This window comes from Ambystoma mexicanum, chromosome 5q (assembly GCF_040938575.1).
Source record: "Ambystoma mexicanum isolate Mex_15411 chromosome 5q, UKY_AmexF1_1, whole genome shotgun sequence".
Taxonomy (NCBI): domain Eukaryota; kingdom Metazoa; phylum Chordata; class Amphibia; order Caudata; family Ambystomatidae; genus Ambystoma; species Ambystoma mexicanum.
Window position 1 is genome coordinate 1,076,658,136 of NC_090933.1, and position 20,270 is coordinate 1,076,678,405.

Sequence of the window (20,270 nt, forward strand, 5' to 3'; positions counted from 1 at the left end):
TTTCACCAAACCCTTGTTCGATGATCTGGACCATCTGGGTATTACCTACACTAATTACGCAGATGATACCCAGATTCTCCTCCCGCTTTCTGGTGATCACAGCAAGGACACGGGGTTGGTGAACAAAGTATGCGTTATCATCCAAGCATGGATGGCCACTCATGGCCTATGTTTAAACGATGATAAGACCGAGTTGATAATTCTGGGCTCACAGGCTAACATCAAAAAACTAGGTCTGGAATTTTCCTCATTCAATATTGACGGGAACTCCATTAAAGTCTCCAAGGAGGTAAAAACCCTTGGCTTCTACTTGGACTCCACATTGTCTTTTGATAAAAACAGATCAAATCCCTGACATCCTCCACGGCTTACACGTGCAAGCTACTCAGAACTGGCAAGCCATTCCTCTCCGACGACAGTTGCTTGATCCTGGCTAGAGCTTTAATACTCTCCAGAATTGATTACTGTAATGCTCTTTACAGTGGTGATAATAAAATGACTATCCATAAGCTCCAAACCTTACAAAATAATGCCTTAAGAGCAGCCTTGGGCATAAACAAAAGAACCCACATTTCCCCCTTTAGACGCCATCATAAATGGTTATCCACGGCCAATAAAATACAGTTGAAGACGTTATCATTGACTCAAAGCTCTTAATAACGCTGCCCCTAGCTACCTTACAGCCAAGCTTCAGAGAAGAATCGCTCATAGACTAACCAGAGCTGGCAATGCGAATTGCCTGACCATACCTAAATACAAGCTTACCACTATTGGTGGCAATAGCTTCCCTGTAAAGGCTGCTAAATGTTGGAACTCTTTGCCTCAAGACCCGAGAGCTGACCAACCCTACCTACACTTCAGAAAAAATGTTATAAAACACATTATCGGGGGGCGCTGTTGAGCCGCCGACAAGATGGCCGCTTAGCGTCTAAGCTCCGTGACCCGCGAGCTTCAAATCCGAGAGAATCAGCGGTTCTAAAGACAATCTATTGCCGAGACCCCACGCATCCTACTGCCCACTGCCACTGCTACACACAGCAATTTCTCTGGGCAAAAACGGACATCGGGGGCCATCACTGCCGCCTGTGAAGGACTCCGGCCCGCGTGACGCCGATTGCGGCCCATTCCTCATCATCGGCTCCGCCTCGTCTCTGGGTTGCGCCTCTGCCATTTTGGGGGGGAAGGGACCCCGGACTCATCTTGCCCCCCTGTGACCACTCTCTTGCTGCTGGTGCCGCCCTGGGCGTCCAATACTCTGCGCTAAAGGGGGCTCCCGCTTACTACGCCTTGGGGTACCCTGCGTCCCTAACTCTGCTGCTTGCTACTATTGGCCGCCTCGGCCCGGGCCCCTTGAGTGGACTTGTCGCCCCGGAATACAGCAAATGTGGGTGCTGATCACGGCTCGAGCCCCTCTCTAAACCCCTTGGGGACCATTCCTTCCTCCCCGCGGAAAATACTCACTCTCTCTTCAAGGCACCCCCCGAAAATGTCCGGCAAGGCACGCGGGGCCAACAAGGCTGGGGCAATGGACAAGTTTGCTAAAGCCCTAGCCAAGCAAGACCAAGCTCAGGCTGAGGCTGCCCTTCTTCCTGACGACTCGGATATTTCCTCTTGCCCCCCTCAGCCAGACCTTACATCGCTCATGGAGTCTATGGCCAAAAACTTTGCGTCATTTCACGAAAAATTAGACGACATAAATGCCAACGTAGCCTCCCTGCGCACCAAATTGGATCAGCATGGCACCAGGTTAGGTGAGGCCAAAACTAGGATTGGAACAACCGAGGATGAGGTGCACGCGCGCCAGAATACGGTCTCGGACTTGGTGCGTGATATGAAGCAGGTCAAGGCGAAGTGCGATGACTTGGAATCTAGGTCCCGCAGGAACAATATCCGCATCGTCAGGGTTCCCGAGTCAGCCCTCAAGGGCAAAATGGAACTCACAGTCGAGGCCCTCCTGAAAGACCTCCTGGGAGATCCTCCACTTTCCCCCCTTTTTTACTATTGAGCGGGCTCACCGCTCACTGGCCCCTCGCCCCAAACCAGGCGACTTCCCCAGACCAATTATAGCCAAGGTTCTCAGCTACAGGGATAGAGACCACATCCTCCGGTTGGCCCGCGAAAAGGGGGAACTAAGACTTGAGTCCCAGATCATTCGCATTTTCCCAGACTTCTCTGTCAGTGTCCAAATGGAACGAAGGCAATTTAATGGAGTGAAGAAGATGCTCAGAGAGAGGAAGGTATAATATGCCATGTTATTCCCCGCCAGGCTGAAGCTCAATCACCATAATAAACTGTACTTTTTCACTGTCCCTGAGGAGGCGGTGAAATTCATCGAGGCTCACATTCCCCTCGCGGGCCCTGGGGCCGATCCAGGGGATGAGGATTGAGCTGGCCTGTAACACACACGATACCTGCCTCATTGTGGTACTGGTACCACGCCTGTTCTTTGTGATTTACTTGTAATTTCATGTATCCTCCTGTTATGAATGCTCCTATTGTCGTAACTCATTGTTGAATTTTGAGACATGCTACGAGGGTCACAGATGTGTAGTCCGCGATATATGTCACCTATACATGGACTATCTACCCCTACAACCCTTGCTCACTGGGCCCTACTATGCGGTCTCCTCTCACGATTTAACTTAATCACCGCTACACACTATTTGGTGTACTCCACCGTTCAACTATGTTGTCCGGGTCACGGCAGCAGCTACCCCCGCTGCAGTTGCAACGCCGAGTTTGGCATGTTCAGTTCATGGGCTGCCCCCTTGTTTGGTTTGGGGGTTGAACCAGCCACGTTGGCCTTGGTACGAACGCCATGAGAATTTGGGTGGGTTTCTGGGCACTGCTAGATTGGGGGTTGCAGTGAGGGAGGGGGGGGGAGGTGTTTTTCGGGGAAGTTTTATTAACAAAAAAGGTGAGACAGTGGCAGCTTCTGAAATGACACATCAGGCCACCGTACTAGTGGCCGGCATCTGTTTGGCAATGTTTAACACACATTACTCGGATCCCCCCTAAATTGCTATGAATGGCCATTAGGCTAATGTCCTGGAATATCAGGGGGCTCAGCAACTACACCAAGGCACGCAGGGTCACGGCCTACGTCCAGAGGCACGGGGTCAAGATACTCTTCCTACAGGAAACTCATGCCCTTGCACAATTATCGTCCTCGCTCGCCCCGGCTTGGGGCCCCAATAAATATTTCACTGTGTTCTCCTCCCAATCCAGGGGTGTCCTCACCTTGATTCACAAGTCATTGGAGTTCTCCCTTCGCGCCAGTCATATCGATGCCCAGGGTAGATATGTGATCCTTCATTGTTTCCTAGCCAACTCAGAGTGCCTTCTGGTCAACACAAACACTCCATGCATTGATACACCCGAATTCTTTGACCATATCCTTAATATCCTCCTTGGCTATGTTGGGGTTCCCATCATTTGGGGGGAGGGGTGGGGAATATGAACCTCATCCTGGACTCCGACCTGGACAGATCCGGGGCTGCACCCAGAACATTGTCCAGGGCTGCCCGTCGCCTCCATGCACACATGCTCTCCGCTGGTCTGGTGGATGCCTGGAGGATTCTCCACCCGATGTCGAAAGAGTTTACATTTTACTCCTCCGTCCATGACAGTGACTCCAGGATTGACCTGTTCATTCTCTCTGCGGGCCTCATGGGCAAAACACTCACCTCACAGATTCTCCCTCGCACACTCTCCGATCACTCCCCGATCACGCTGGATATCGCCCTGCGCCCTGCCCTACCTCCGCATTCTAACTGGAGATTTAAATCTGACACACTACACGATATAGTCTTCAAGGCTGACAATCTTGCAGATATCACCTCGTTTTTTGAAAGCAACAAACGCCACGACACTACGGACGGGGTAAGATGGGAGGCCTTTAAAGTTTTCATCAGGGGCATGTGCATTTCTAGGGAGGCCGGGGTACTCAAAGATATTAGAAACTCTCTGCACCGCTCTGAGACCAAGCTCGGAGACCTAGAGCACGAATATGCGGTCATCCCGACTCTGTCCATACTAGCGCAGATTAGAACTGAACTAGACACGTTCGAGTCCCTTGCCCATAGCGAGATAAGCTACCTCGCCCGCCCCGTCGCGGCCCGGAAATACGGGGAGGGAGAGAGACCAGGCCGTGTTCTGGCCCGTCTCGCCCGGGCCGAGGGTGGCAGGGCACGCATTGATAGCATCATAGATAGCGATGGTGTGCGACACTGGTCCGACCGCCCCATTCTCGAGACCTTTGCAGAGTTCTATACAACCCTTTATGCTCAGCAATCGGAGCACTGCCCACAAGACCTGGACGACCTCCTAGAACGCATCCCAATATCCCTATTATCCCTGGACACCAAAGAACAACTAGATGCTCCCTTCACCCTTGACGAGATAACTGCAGTCATCTCGGCCCTCCCTAAAGGGAAAGCCCCCGGTCCGGATGGCCTGACCGCCGAGTTCTATCAGGAGCATGTTGCTCTCCTCGCTCTACGCCTTCACGAGCTTTGGGAGGAGTCGCTGCACCTTGCCACCCTGCCCCGGTCCCTGCGGGAGGCTGTCATTACTGTGCTTCCTAAGCCGGGCAAGCTCCCAGATGAGTGCGGATCCTATAGACCTCTATCCTTCATCAACATCGACACCAAGATCTTCGCCAAAATCATAGCTAACCGGTTTCTCCCTATCATGAAATATCTCATCCACCCTGACCAGAGCGGATTTGTGCCTGCCCGCTCAACTGCCTTAAATATTCGACGGTTGTTTAATGTCATCTCCAGAATTGATCCCCAAGCCAACGCTGTGGCCGTGACATTGGACGCCCAAAAAGCTTTCGACATGGTTTCTTGGCAATATCTGTGGGCGGTGCTCGGAAAGATGGGAATTGGCCCATACATGCTGTCCTGTATTAAACTACTATACACTAATCCGGTAGCCAGAGTCCTGGTCAACTCCCGCTTATCGGCTCCCTTCTCCCTCCACAGGGGGACGCGGCAGGGGTGCCCTTTCTCTCCCTTGTTATTTGCTATGGCCATAGAGTCCATGGCTGATGGCGTGCGGAACAACCACGTGCGCAGAGGGATTCGCCTCCGAGACACCCCCGAAATTATATCACTCTACGCAGATGACATGCTCTTATATGTCAGAGACCCCTCAGTCCACCTCGATCCGATCATAAGAGAAATCATAAAAATTGGCACATTCTCAGGCTTCGCCATAAATTATTCTAAATCAGAAATCCTTCCCCTTACTCCTGCTACCCCCCAGCCTGTATGTGAATTTCCTCTCAAATGGGTGCCCAAGGGCATCATATACCTAGGGGTCCATGTGGCCCTCTCGAAAGCCTCGTTAGTGTCTGATAACTACGGGGCCGCCGCACAGTACGCTCGTACCAGAATAGAGAGATGGCGGAACCTTCCCCTCTCACTATCAGGGAGACTATCCCTAATTAAAAAGATCATCGTGCCTAAACTCCTGTATGTGTTCGCTAATGTTCCTCTTTGGCCCGGGAAACAATACTTTTCGGACCTACACTCTGAGTTCACCCGTTTTCTTTGGCACTCGGGCGCCGTGTGCAGGAAGTGGCTGCACATGACCCTCCCTTACAAGAGGGGGGGCTTTGGAGCTCCTGACCTCACCCAGTACTGGACGGCGGCCCAAGCCCAGTATGCCACATATTGGTACCACCACACGAACCCCCCCGGCATGTTAAACTCGAAATCCTAGCAACCGAGGAGGTGAATGTCATGTCCCTGATCCTATTTCACTCGTATCAGACGCACGCCCCTGCCGACCCAGTGGCCTCCACTATCAAAGCATGGAGGCAGATCCTTACGCCTAATTCGGACTCCTCCCACCCCCGTACTACAAATGGCTTCCCCGGGCCTCACCCCCACACAGGATAAGCTCCTTATACGCCACTGGTCGGACCTGGGATACAGATCACTTTCTGATCTGTTCCCTGACGGGAAATTCATCACCCTGGAGACGTGGATGCCCGGCCACTCCAGAACCCCACTAGAACTGCGGCAATACTTCCGCATTAGGGCGGCGGTCCAGGGCCTGTGGCCTTCATACCCGAACGAACCCCCTGAATCCCCCGAAGTCTGCTATATAGCCAATTCCGCTGGTTGTAGGGGTATCGTATCCTACTTATACAAAATGTTGATGGCACGGGCTGCTGAACCTCCCCACACCATCCGGAATGCCTGGAGCTGGGACCTGGGATTAGACATCACAGACGATACGTGGTCCAAAATGTGCATGCACACCCGCAAGGTTTCCCTTAACTCCAGAGTTAGGTGTATCCAATACAAGCTGCTCAACCGCCTGTACTACACCCCTCATGCGATTGTAAAATTTGCCCGAGAGCAATCACACCCATGTCAGAGATGTAGGGCTAGCGACGCGGACCATGCGCACATGTTCTGGTCGTGCAGGGCACTGGCCCCGTTGTGGAATGCGGTGCTCGATGCCCTCACTGAAATCTGTGTAGATCCTGAACCCCTGCCACTCCTGTTTGGGGTCTGGGAACGGACTGAAGCGAAACGGGTAGCCACGTTTTTGAATGTGGGGGCGAGAGTGGCCAAGAAATGCATTCTGCAGTGCTGGAAGCGCAGGTCTCCTACCTCTCTGGAGATGTGGCTCAAGGCCCTCACCTGGACACAATCCTGTGAAGAGGACTATGTTAAAATGCTGCCTGGTAATGCTCGCCCTAAATACATTTGGACGGAGTTTTGTAGTTACCTGAACAATAAGGTGGACCTGGAGCTCTTGTCTTCCCCTCCCTCACCTGATCGGGGGGCTGATCTCGTTACATGAAGCACGCCTCTACCGCGGTTAACCGCTGATGCCACTGTATATGACCCTCTGTAATATTTGTATGCCATGATCCATGCTTTATTGTGAAATGTGTGTCACTGTGCTAATTTACACTGTACCGGCTGCTACTTCTTCGCCAATAAAGAAAAGTTTAAAAAAAATAAAACACATTATCGCTACAGACCCTTAGCCTCTGACCTTTTAGGTTATGTGCGTTATTTCAGCTTACCTGCGAGCCTTAGTGATACACGGAGGATATGACTATGCACTGCGTATTTCTGCACACTGCTCATGTTTTATTCTTGTAACTATAAAGGCCATCTTACTTCTGTATATATTTGCACATTCTGTATACTCTGTATTTATATAATTTCTGTACCTGGTGTATATTTGTAACTAAGTAAGCTTTGCATCTTCATACTGCTGCGCCCTTTTACCTACGGGTCTGGTGCGCATAACAAATGAATAAACAAACGATCCATCTCAAAACACTAAATCCATGAGGGAATGCAGCTCTGTCTTCAGGAGAGCACAACGAAATGTTACAAGCCACACAATCAGATCACTGGTAAGGAGTAACCCAACAGGCACAGAGCCACACAAGAGGATGTGACCTAGCGATTTAAAATACACAGATTATTTTGGAACAATGAATATAATTGGGCTTCTCTTACAAGGGAAACATGGCATGCAACAAAAGTGATGGAAGGTAACTGCGGGGCATATTTGCAGTGGCTTGTAAAACAAGCCACACTTTCTTGCTGTCACACATTTTGTTGTCGCAGTATCCCAGAGTAATTAGGACACCATTGTAGTAACCTTCCTGAAATATCAAAATAAACCCAGCTTGTAGATGGCAAAATGGTTACAAGAATACCCCTAGCACAAACTAACAGGCAGAAATCAGAAAACATTTTCTTTTAAAAGCGTCACTTCCAGTGAGGAATATAAAAATGTAGAATAATTGGTGCATTAGTTAAATATTTAACACTTACATATTAATCATCAGTCTTCGACAATCTACGGCGAACATGTCTTGGGGGTTCCCATGTATCACTGTCATCAGATTCAACATCTTCATCTTCATCAATGTCCTCTATCATTTCCTCTTCATTCTCTTCGTGGTCTTCATTTTCCTCAAACGGCTCCATACCAGACTCCTCCCTTCTTACTCTTTCAGCAAACCACTCTCTGACCTGCTCATATCCCATATGAGATTTGGCAACAAGTTCATCAAGGTCCTGTTCATTAAGAAATTTGTGCTTCAAATAGTAGTCCTTAAGTATTGTTTTTCCAGTTTTAAATTTGATTGCCAATGAAGCTCTATTCCAGTGTGTCCTTCTGGCTCCTTTTGGCCTTCCTCGAGGTCTTCCTCTTCCACGACCTCTGGGTCGCCCTCTTCCCCTTCTTCGGGAACAGGTCTGACCATTTTGAGTATTGGCACCACTCCCACACTGATAATAATAATACCATTTCAAATGTCCATTTTTCCAGGAATATCTCGCATCCCCAAACCAGCTCACTATATCGCTTCTGGGAATACCAGATTCTTGTGCTATTTTGTCATATTCTTCACTGGATGGCCACTGGGAACGGACAAATGCAGCTTTGAGCAGATGCAACTGTTCAGGGGATTTCTTAGCAACTTTTGTAGCAGAACTCTCAGACTTAATTGTTACTAATCCACTTTCAGGTGTATTCTCTTCTGCTTGTTCTTTCATAGCATCCTCATTCTCATTCACCTCCATTTCGTCCTCTTCTTTTATCTCTTTGGTTCTCCTCTTTTCAGAAAACCAAGCATCAATTTCTCGCCTTGTCAGTTTTGTTAGGGCCCTTAGTTTGCCCAATTCTTCATCAGCAGGCATAGGATTTTTAACAAAACTCTCTTCAAGAACTTGCAATTGCTCAGCAGTTTTTTCTTTAAACTTTTGAAGGGTAAAATCTGGAAAAGGATTCCAAGACGGCCTACGCTGTGGAGTGACCATTGTAGGGGATTCGGTCATCTCATCACTGGAATCAATAAGAATAGGATTGTTTGAGTCATTGGGGAAATGTATACCCTGGCTACTCTTTGAATTCCTTTGGTTGTATCTTGTGTCGCTGAACCACTTTTTAATTTCTCCTTTGGTAAGGCCTGTACATTTTATGAGCCTATCAATCTCTTCTTCAGAAGCAAACTGATTTTTCAGGTAACTGAGTTTCAATGAATTCAACTGTTCTTTTGTTTTCTTTGAGCGCATACCAAAGGGATCAATAGTTATCGGTGAATTATCATGCTTTGAGGGTTGAGGAGACTTCACAGGAGACACTTTCTTTGCTTCGATTCGGGGTGGTACTGGCTGAACGTTGTTTTTTTGCAACTGTGTGGGATTTTGTACCCCAGCCACTGTAAGCGCTATAGGTGCAGTTACTGGCAGTGTGTTTGCGCCTGCAACCTGAGTGAGGACCAAACCTGGCTGACCAACTATTTGGCAAGTCTGCAGAATAGAGGATAACCCATTGGCTGCAGAAGAGATGTGTGCAGGAAACACAGTAATTGTCTGGGGTATAGTGTGCACTGTGCCATTAAACTGCTTTCTCCTAGCATCTTCTACTTCTTCAGGTGTCCAGCTGACACCGTGTTTCAAGCGTTGAGCAGAGAACCAGATTTTAGTCTGTTCCTCAGTGCATTTAGCTTGAGCTGCAAGCAATGAAATTTCAGAGGCTGTAGGGTATGGAAATTTGTTATAAGTGTTGAGCAGAAGTGCATTGCTATCTAAGGCAAGGTTATATGATGGAATGCTATTTACTGGAATTAATACTTTTGAAACCAAGTTACAGTTTTGCTGTGCCTGTACAGTAGTTATCATCTGAGCTAATCCAGGTGGAAAAACCGTTGGTGTGACTACAGCAGCGGATGTATCCTGTGCCATAGCAACAATAGGACTGCATTTATTAACAGTCTCTGAAGTCACAATCATTGGCTCAACGACGTCACATTCTTGCTTTAGTGCACCATCAGTTTCCCTTTCTGTAGGAATATCTTCCCCTACGTTGTGAGGGAGAGCAATGCGTTTATTCTCTACTTTATTCTTCATCATTTTCATTATAGGGGTTTTGCTAATTGAAATTCCAGACATGGCAGCTTCTCCAGATGCTTCCTCAGACACAGCAGTTTCAGCTTTTTCTGAATTCTCTTCGTGCATAAAGTTTCCATCAAAAGTAAGATCATTAATCGATTGTTCAAAGACAGTCTGATTATCACGTTTAACCATTGCAAGTTTAAAATTCTCCTCACCAGGATGTGATTTGATGTTATGCTCATTGAGTGTTTCATATCGTTTGGTCATAAAATTGCATTCTACACAAGCATAAGAAGAATTCAGTACTATCGTGGGATGTTCAGAATCAACATGAAAAGTAAACTTATTTAGTTCAGAAGTCCGAAATGGACAATATTTACATTCGTAGCCACCTTCAGGTTTATTTTCTAAACTGTCTGTAGTGATATTGTCTGGTGATTCTTCTTCACTTGATGTGCTTTCATATGGGGCAGTCGGTGCTGGGGCGAGCGGAGGAGGCCCTTCATCTAACTCTGATGCCACTTCCAGGTCAGGGTCTGGCTCGCTGGCAAGGATCATGCAAGGTGTTGTAGATTTCCTTTTGCTTGCCATTCTGTTAGGACAACAGTTTACTGGCAGGAATAGCAATGTACGTGCACCATCAGTAAAGTAGCTTTCTCAATTACAAATACATTGTTTGCGGTACTTCCAACGTATTTTAGGTTTCCTTAACATTTACCAATTGTTCCCTTAATGGTTTGTTGATGGTGCAATCAGATACATTTAAAGAAGAATGAAATGTAATGGAAAAGAGCTCAATATCCTAACACCTGCAATGAAAAAGAAAAAACAAGACTACTTAAAAATGCAGTTAGAGTCATCTTTTGTATTTTGATTAATTACAAACAAATTACTTTCCAACATATTGCAATGGACCCATTTAAATACAACTCAAATGGTGTCACTGCAAAGTAGGGGCCATAGTCCTCATTTTCAGACTAGATTTGTCATTCAATTTTAAATCATTTAGAGATTCTTGCACACAACAATGATCAAATGTGTCTCAGCTACAAAGTATACCAATCTCCAAAGCAGGAGAAGTAGAAGTGTATTCACAGCGTGACCGACACACCGACACCCACACCTACACACACAGCCCCCCCACCTACCTATTGGTAATCTCAAATTAGGATAATCTACATTTTATCCTAAAAACCGTTCAAAATAATGTTAACAGGTGAAACTGAGCAGTAAAGTGAATAAGACAATGCAAAGCAACATACTCGATCTTAGAAATGTAGGGCCTCAATAGCTCAAGTAGCCTTTCCTTACCTGGTAAGTGGGCCTAGTGCCTCAAGAGTCAATGTCCACGAAATTACCTCAGTAGGGAGTAGGACGTTTGAAACATCTTCAGAACACCTTTTGCCATAGCCAACAAGGGGGTATAGTCCCAAATACAAAGCACTTTGCGAGTTTGCAGAAAATTAAAGAGAATTAAGGGGGCAATTTCCTAATCCCACCACACTAATGGTCACCCTTGGGTGGTTAATCTTTGGCAGAACTCCAACAATCATGACCAGGCTAGGAAGGACTAGTTCGGAACTGCACATTGTTGAGAATGATTCTCTTCACTGCACCTTTCCTTCCATTTTTATGGACCCTCAAACGTTTTGCTTTTGATCCTGACCTGTACTTTTTACAGTGCAGAGAAGCCTTAAGCTTCACTACATTGTCTTTTGCTCATCTGTTATGGGGAACACACATGTCCTTCAGGCTGTCATTACTGGGAAACATTGTCCTTATATGGACTTCCAGTGCCCGGGAAAGCAGAGGATTTTGGCAGGCTACTGGGGGGCTCTGTGTGTTTGCTGGCAGGATGTTGGCTGGGACTGTTTGGTCCCAATCCACAAACTGGTTTCAGTATGTCGCAGTGGTATGCATGAGTGTTCCCGCCAGCAGTCCCAATTGGACCACTGCTGGGGTGTGTGGCTAGTCCTGCTATTGGGAGTTTCGGCTCTTACCTGGCTTTTAGGACACAAATAGGGCACCCGCAACCATTCTTCAGAGATTTTGGAGTAACCAGGAGCCGAGACTCCCATCCAGCTGCGACACCAGTGAAGAGACCGGAGTCCCGACTGAAGGGGGCCTGGCGACCAAATTCTGCTGCTTTCCTGGTGGAGCCCTGCCTTGCTCGTGATCATAAGCAGTCCTGGGAAGGAAATGCAAGGCTTGGATTGGAGGGAACATCCATTCCTGAAGTCTGCTTGGTACGTTGGGAAGAAGAGCATTCAGAAGTGTCCTGGGATCCGCTGCTTGTCCTACAAGAGTTACCGCAGTGAAATATCCTAGTCCTAGCTAAGTGAGGCCCTTTGCATCGCTGTGCTGCGGTGACCACCATCCGAAAAAGCTTACCTTCCTCGAGTCCAATCCCGAGAGGTGTCCTGCATCGTGTTTTTCTACATTCTTCATCTGAGAGTCCTTGCACCAGCAAAAGAGACAGAACGGAGATCAGCTCCAAACGGTAAATCAATGACTCAGGCTAACGGTGGGAAAAGCAACTTCTGACCTTTGACCTGTCAAGTCCTTGAGGAATTGGAGTACTGGGTGGGGAACAGGGTAAGTTACATTGGTTCTTACCTGCCCCTAAACTCCCTTTAAAAGGTTTTCCTAACTTTTACAAATCTTTTACTATACTTTGGTTTTACCATGGCTTGAACATAGCTTGCTGGCGCAAGCATTTTGGAAGTTGGGGAAACGTCTATCAGTTAGAATACATTGTCCTCTAGCCCTTGGAACTGTTCACTGGACACCAAGGCATAGGCGAACTCGGTCATTCAACCATCCCCAGGGACCATTTGGGATGAGCTGCTGCTGGGACAAAACCTGCCTCTGCCACGCACAATGGTATGCAAACTCTTACTGTGATGTTGGACACGTGCAGTGGTGGACCAGTCTCCCTAAGGCTTGAGAGAACAAGAACAAGGACTAAAACCTATCCTTGGGCCCCTGCATTGGGACTGACCGCAACCAGAGCACCAAACAAGCCAGGAACCTGCATTTCTCCCGTCAAATTACTTCAAACCGTGATTGGAGCCTGTTAGATGCCTTCGACCCTAGAAGACCTTCTGAAGCTGCTTTTGGCGCTTTACCATCTCAAACCACTGTACCATGTGTTCAAACTAGTTTTCCACTACACAGCGTCAGTTGAGGGCACCATTGCCTTGGCTCGAATCAGAATATCCTCATTGTAGACGGAGCCATCCAACTGCCTTACAACTGCTAGCACCACTGTAGCCAATCTTCGATAGTTGTCCAGGCCCTGGGGACGCCTTTGAACAATTAGAACGCTGCATCGAACCGCTCAAACCAATCTGCGCATGCAGTCACCAGAATCTTCACCATCACCTGGATGTTCGAACTGACACTGGCAGCCCTCACGATTCACATTCCTTCCAGCACTGTTTTCAAACCATAACATACTTCTGCTTGACCTGGCTAGACGCCTGTTCAACACCTGGGTCCGTGTGGCTGCTGCACTCTTAACTCTTCGACCCAATGCGTTTTCACCAGTCAAACCACCTCGACCCAGCTTGAATCAACAGCTCCTCGTCGGCCCTCCACTGGAACAACTGGAACATCCCTCGCCGACTTCCTCCCAGCTGTTATCAACTGAGTTGACAAATAAGGACAGGTTGGTGGTTCAATTTCTTTTTCTTTTGTTGAACTCAAAAATACTTGCCCTCCAACCGTACTATCTAATCCCTTGTGTAGTGCCTGGCCCTAGACAGCGCTGGTGGCCTGCTTATCTAGGGTTAGGGGATAGATTAGAAGAAGCTTGCCCCGACTACTTCAGGCAGTTAATGATTTCATAACATCAGAAAAGACCACTCTTAGTGTCTCCACCAATTCTAAACACAAGCAGTATACTCTGGGCCTTACTTTATTCCCTTTCCCCAGATTGGCATGTAAAACATGATTTAAGACATGGAGAAACTTTTAGAAGTTTGTAATACATCCTTCAGAATACCAAATTGTGGAAATTTCCGGGATGATAATTCTGAAAAGCAAGTGGTGTTCTCTCCACTTGGATCACCTCTGGAACTTTTAGTGTGGTCCTTTATTACTAAAAGGTCTGAATTGGCCTAACGGTTTCAGTGGTTTATTTTGCTACACCACTCTCTTCAGGGACACAAAACAAACAGAAGCTCAGCTCCGACTGGTTACTGCACCTGCAGGGTGGAGAAACAGGGTGGGCTATGGGGGGCGGGGAGTATATTTTTCATCATCATCCCCTATGCACCCACAGTGGGTCATACACCATGTGGGCAATCTAGTGTATGTCCAAATACAGAGATCAGCTGTGATAGATCTCGGGTGGAAATACCTGTGGGTACAAATATCAGGTGGAAATACCTGTGGGTACAAAAATCTGACAAACTGCAACAGCAGTAATTTTATGTATCTTTTAACAAGTCCTTGTAATTTAAGATACAACGCACTATTAAAATCAGGTTGGGGGAGCATCAGTCCTACATTAGGACCAGAAAAATAACAGCCCCTTTGGTAGAACATTTTCTGAAGAAAAACCATGGGCTGTTGGATTTCACATGGACAAATTTGGAAAATATTGTTGTACGACGCAGATGTGGCAACCTACGTACGCTACTTTACAGGAGAGAACAACTGTGGATATTCCGACTAAAAATGGACAGAGCCGGTCTTAACACACCAGTTGACAGACGCTAGCCACCCTGTAAATTGTAGAAGAACATTCAGCCACTCATGGGAAATGTAGAAGGGTCCCCAAATAGTGTGTAATGACCTGAAATACTACCAATAATGAGAACTGTGAGCGAGATCAGAGTCCACTCAATGAAACACGTGTAGATATAAGCAGAGGGCCTTTTTTCTACCCTTAAAACTGTCCCGAAAGACAAACACCTTTAGGACTCTAATACACATAACCACTTGGGGTGGCATCCGTGTGCCAGAAATGCATCATATGGCATACGGATTGCCGTCAAGACCAGCCATTCTAATTTAACAACATTATATGTCCCTACTCAACTTTTCACGAGTGCGGTGGGACTGAAACCGAATCTTAACTGCTGGTATTGTCACTTTGTAAATATATTTTTTCCATTAATGATCGATGCGACTTATGAATGTCAATTTTGCTTATATAATAGAGTGATTGATGGCTGTAAATAATACACAGTCAACCACAATAATATGCAATACTACCAATGGTCGATATTTACCGCAGCAGCACGAAAAACATTTAGAAATGGCAGTTCGGCGTTACGATTGTAATCCTACATACAACGAGCCACTGCGCATGTGCATTCGGCACACTGACGATCGTGCTAGGACATTCACGGAAGCGTTATACACCTAGGTACAGGAAAGCAGACGTGAGAAACCGATAGAGAAAAGACATCCCCGGGATTAAACTCAATACTCAAGGTAAAACGCGAGTCCTAGCACTCTCGTAAACGAGGACCTGTACAAGGGGGTTGTATGTCCCCAGCTAATGACACCCCAGTGGGATCCCCACGGCGTGCCCTGGCAGGGTGCAAATGGGCTGTCATTAAACAGCCAATCCAACATGCTTTCACATTACTGCTATACATTCTTAAAAAAGTAAAAATTTAACTGAACATTTTTTGAGAGTCACTCACAACTAAAAGACCAACAGGATATATATGTTACCTACTCCAGTTGGTCGATGCGGGCAAATTAAGAAATCCCGTATCTCAGAAGAGGCATTTTGTCACATCTGGCATGGCAGGAACTGCAACTAGGGTAAGGCGCAGTGACACTAACAAGAGGGGGTTAAAGATGGGAATGTCCATAGGTGATGATATAAATTATACTTTTCTCTCTTCCCCCCACACCCCTCCCCCGCTTCTTAACCCTGCAGGTGCAGTAACCAGTCGGAGCTGAGCCTCTCTGTTTTGTGTCAGAACCCTAAGGGGTCTGGAGGCCCTCAAGACAGTGGTGTAACAAAATAAACCACTGAATTGGCCTACCGGTTTCAGACCTTTTAGTAATAAAGGACCACACTAAAAGGTCCAGAGGTGATACAAGTGGAGAGAACACCACTTGCTATTCAGAAATATCACCCCGGAATTTACACATTTTGGTATTCTGAAGGATGTATTACAAACTTCAAAAAGTTTCTCCATGTTTTAAATCATGTTTTAGATGCCAATCCGGGGAAAGAGAATAAAGTAACACATTTCTCCTGGTAGGCCCAGGGTATACTGCTTGGGTTTAGAGTTGGTGGAGACACTAAGAGTGGTGTCTTCTGGTGTTATAACATAGTTCACTGCCTGAAGTAGTTCGGGCAAGCTTCTTCTCATTTATTCCCTAACTCTAGATAAGCGGCCCACCAGCGCTGTCTAAGGCCAGGCACTACATAAGGGATTACATAGTACAGATGGAGGGCAAGTAATTTTGAGTTCTACAAAAGAAAAAGAAATGTAATCTCCGACCTGTCGTAATTTGTGTGATAACAGTTGGGTATATCGCCAGGCACAAGACCCACTTTTGGTCCCCTTATGCATTTCTTGATCAAATTATTTGATCCTGTTCAACCTCAGTCCACCACCTTGTGGAACGGCATACTGGAACATCAGGGTCACAGTTTGGAACCCATACAGACCTTGACTCAACTGCTGGAATGTCACATCAACCCTAGCCAGCAGGTATTACAGTCTTGAACCGGCTCACCTTCGAACCAATCCTGGTGCACACTCAGACCTGCATCGCAGGAGTGCCGCCTTAGACCTGGCTCAACATCTGCTTAACTTTTAGATCAGCTACCATGCAAACTCCACAAACTTGGTTTGACCCGCTTGCACAACAGCTCGAAGCCTGGGTTGACACTGTCTAACCACAAGAAGGTACCACTGACAGAGGGCGCGAGAGGGCCATCCAAGATGGCCGCCTTGGCCTGAGCTCCCGCAAGTACCCCGCATCAATCCTTCATAATCCTGCTGTTTCTGCATTGCTCAGCCCCAATTCCTCGCCCCCTGACTTCCCGGTCTGTCCAGCAGCCTTCCAGTGTTTTTCAGATGAAAATCGGCCATACCACGCCGGATTGAGCCCCCCGAGGCCTTAGGTCCGGGCCCAGAGCGGCTGACCTGCCGGGGTAAAGAGCGCGGCGCCGTAGCCTACATCCAGCCAGCGGACCACATTGGCCACGCCGCGCCGCTGAGGGACCCCCTCCGCTCGGCCTGAGCCGAGCCCTGTGGGAGGGCCAGATCCGGAGCGCCGCTCCCCCGGGGCGTGAGTGGGCTACGAGGTCCAGCTTCCGCGTCATCATCGGCACCCGCCCGACGCCCCGCTGGGCCCCACGACGAGCCACCAGCGCTGGGAGAGCGAGGCCGGAAAATCAGCAGCGGCACCCGGTACGGGGGGGGGGGGGTTGGGGGAAATCGCGCGCCGCACTGAAGTTGGCCCCAGCCCGACCCACCCCCCGCCCACTTGCCGCTTCGGCCCCGGGTCCCGGCAGCAGCCCCGGCCGCGACGGGGGGCTGGAGGGAGAGAGGAATCTCCACAGCAGACGGAGGCGTCGGCCCCTTCGCTCCCCCCTGCTTCAGTCTGGTGCTTCTGCCTGACGCACAGGGGGCGATTCTGATCCTGCACCCCTCCGAATCCTCGGCACCTCGATAGTCGCCATATTGCCTGCCGGGAGAGCGGCCAGCACTGGGTCGCATGCCACTTCATCCACCTCCTGAGACTACGGCGCCATTCCAGACCGAGCACAGCGCTTGCTACCTCCTGAGACTACGGCACCATTCCTGGGGGAGGCCAGCAGCAGACACCCCTGGCAAATCACCCAACGCCTAAATCAAACCATCTCAGCCCCCCAGGGCAATCAGAACGCAGCCCATTCTACTAGCGAACAACAACCCTGCCAGAATCGTACAGCCGGACATCTCATACCCTGCCCAGGCAACACTCCACAATATACAGAGACCCCAGCACAAAGTGCCTCCCCCGGATCCATACTTGCAATGGGGAAAAATGACTAGTCCCAGAGGAAGTTAACTTTCGAAGGTGGTGCGACCCCAAAAGCCCCCGCTCAGCGGGAAGACCAGACTCCCGCCCCCAGCGGGTCGCCCCCGACGGAGTCAGAGGGTAATGCATTTGAAATAAAAGAAATCCTGTTAGACCTGAAGGCCGGCATCGGAAATCTCAACAATAAAATGGACGGCCTCGCCTCCAAGGTAGACCTCCTTAAACACCGCATCGACACCCACACGGAACGTCTAGACGAGGTCGAGCAAAGAGTGTCAAACCTAGATGATGGCACATCATCCCTCTCATCCAAAGTTTTGCAACTCGAGACCCAAATGAAGGCAACAATAGCTAAATGCGAAGACCTCGAAGGTCGTTCAAGAAGGAATAACATAAGAATCATCGGGGTGAGAGAACAGCAGCCGCAAGGTAGAATGGAGGAGTTTGTGGAATCACTCTGTACATCACTCTTCAGTAGAGAATCACTGTCTTCAATGTTCATAGTGGAGAGGGCTCACAGGATTCCGTCGACCCCGTCCTGTCCCCGGCACACCACCTAGACCAATCATTGCCAGGCTGCTTAACTACAAAGACAGGGACACCATTCTCCGCATGGCAAGGGAGAAAGGAGAACTACTGCACGATGGGGACAAGATTCACGTTTACCCAGACTTCTCTCCCACGGTCCAAACCCAGAGGAAATCATTTACTGCCATCAAACAAAGGCTCAGAGCCAATCAACTACCATATTCGATGCTCTTCCCGGCACGGCTCAGAGTACAGCACGGAGAAAGGGTCCATTTTTTCCAATCACCCGAGGATGCACGTATGTTTCTAGACCGGATAGGCTGCCCAGACCCAAATTCTAACCGGCCTAGGCCCCAAAGAGACAGAAACATCAGGATTCCGCCATAAGCCGGACCGGCCAGGGGCGAGCTGGAAAATTTCGCAAGATGACGCATCGGAAACAGGCTCAACACACAGTGAGATTAACGCGGGGTAGGGAAGCTTGGAGGGCCCCAGGTGCCCCTAGCACAGCACCAGTTCACCCCCCCAGGATTCACTCGGCTACCAACAGGTCTCGTGGCTGAGTTTCTCGGGGGTTCAGTTCTACAGCGACATGGTCTCCACCTGTTACGCTGATTGTTTTAAAGGGTTTGAGTGGGTTCTCTGTGGGCCAGTTGGGGGTTGCACACCTGGAAGAGAGATACACCACAAGCTTGGGGGGGTTTGACCTCGGACGGGGCCCTCATGGTTTAGTAGGAAAGCACAGCGCCTCCCCTCACTCTCCGTCTCCTAGGCAGATACCAAAGTCGTCCAAGCAAATGAGTCACAAAGCTATCAGCAACAGGGCCAGCAAGTCTCTTCTCAGTGCCTCCACACGGCCAGCTGCAGTAAACAGAAAATGGTCAATTAGAATACCCCATCCGAACCATTCAATGTTTTAACATGGAACATTAGAGGCGGAAATATCCAAGCCAAAACCAGGAAAATACTCCAATACCTTAGCGTCACGAAATCGACGTGGCCATGATTCAAGAGACCCACCTTCTACTAGGGACGGAGCACCAATGGGCTAAGAGCTGGAGCTGTCACAGATACTACTCCTCCTATTCAACATACTCCAGAGGAGTCGCCCTACTCATACACAGAAGGATGAGCTTCCGCTTGATACGCATGGCGAAAGACGCAGAGGGGAGAGCAATCATAGTGAGCGGTATCGTAGCCGGTCAGAAGGTGACCTTCGTCAACTCCTACGCCCCGAACACAGACGGCCCTGACAATTTCAGATGGGTACTCACCCAGCTGTCCAAACAGGATCCTGCAACCATAATCTGGGGAGGAGACATGAACACTGTACTTGATCCACTAAAGGACAGATCAAAGGCTTCTCAGTTGCCTCCAACCAAAGCTGGACTCCAAATAAAAGAAATATGTAATGCCTTCGGCCTGATAGACATTTGGTGGGTCTCGAATGGTGATTCACGAGAATTCACATTTCATTCATCTGTACACAACTCGAGCTCTCCTATCGACTACCTCTTCGTTTCGGCAACCGGCCCTCTGACAGGTGATCGATGCTGCATACATCCGAGGACTCTCTCCGATCATTCCCCGATTTTCCTCAACTTCAAACCATCTACTCCGACGCCGCCGCTACAACGTTGGCGCTTCAAGAACAGCGCATTAAGGGATGAACTGTTTGCTTCCGAATTAAGGGACGAGATCAAGGTATTTCTAGATGCCAACATTGGCTCAGTTCCATCCGCAAGCACAATTTGGGAGTCACTAAAATGCTTTATAAGAGGAGTCTGCCATGCCAAGGAATATGGCATCCATAAGCTCATCAAGCGTGAGCTCACAAGCAGCGAGGGA

At 48.5% G+C, this 20,270-nt stretch overlaps 1 protein-coding gene across 5 annotated transcripts in view; it reads right to left on the minus strand.

Moving 5' to 3' along the window:
• ZHX1 (zinc fingers and homeoboxes 1) overlaps positions 1-20,270 on the minus strand; it is a 198,945-nt gene that overhangs the window by 50,488 nt on the left and 128,187 nt on the right. For all 5 annotated transcript variants that reach the window (XM_069621579.1, XM_069621578.1, XM_069621580.1 and 2 more), the window contains one exon: positions 7,821-10,696. In XM_069621579.1, the coding sequence (XP_069477680.1) occupies positions 7,824-10,478 (2,655 nt within the window). In that variant the 5' untranslated portion in view covers positions 10,479-10,696 and the 3' untranslated portion in view covers positions 7,821-7,823. The remainder of the gene's footprint in view (positions 1-7,820; positions 10,697-20,270) is intronic.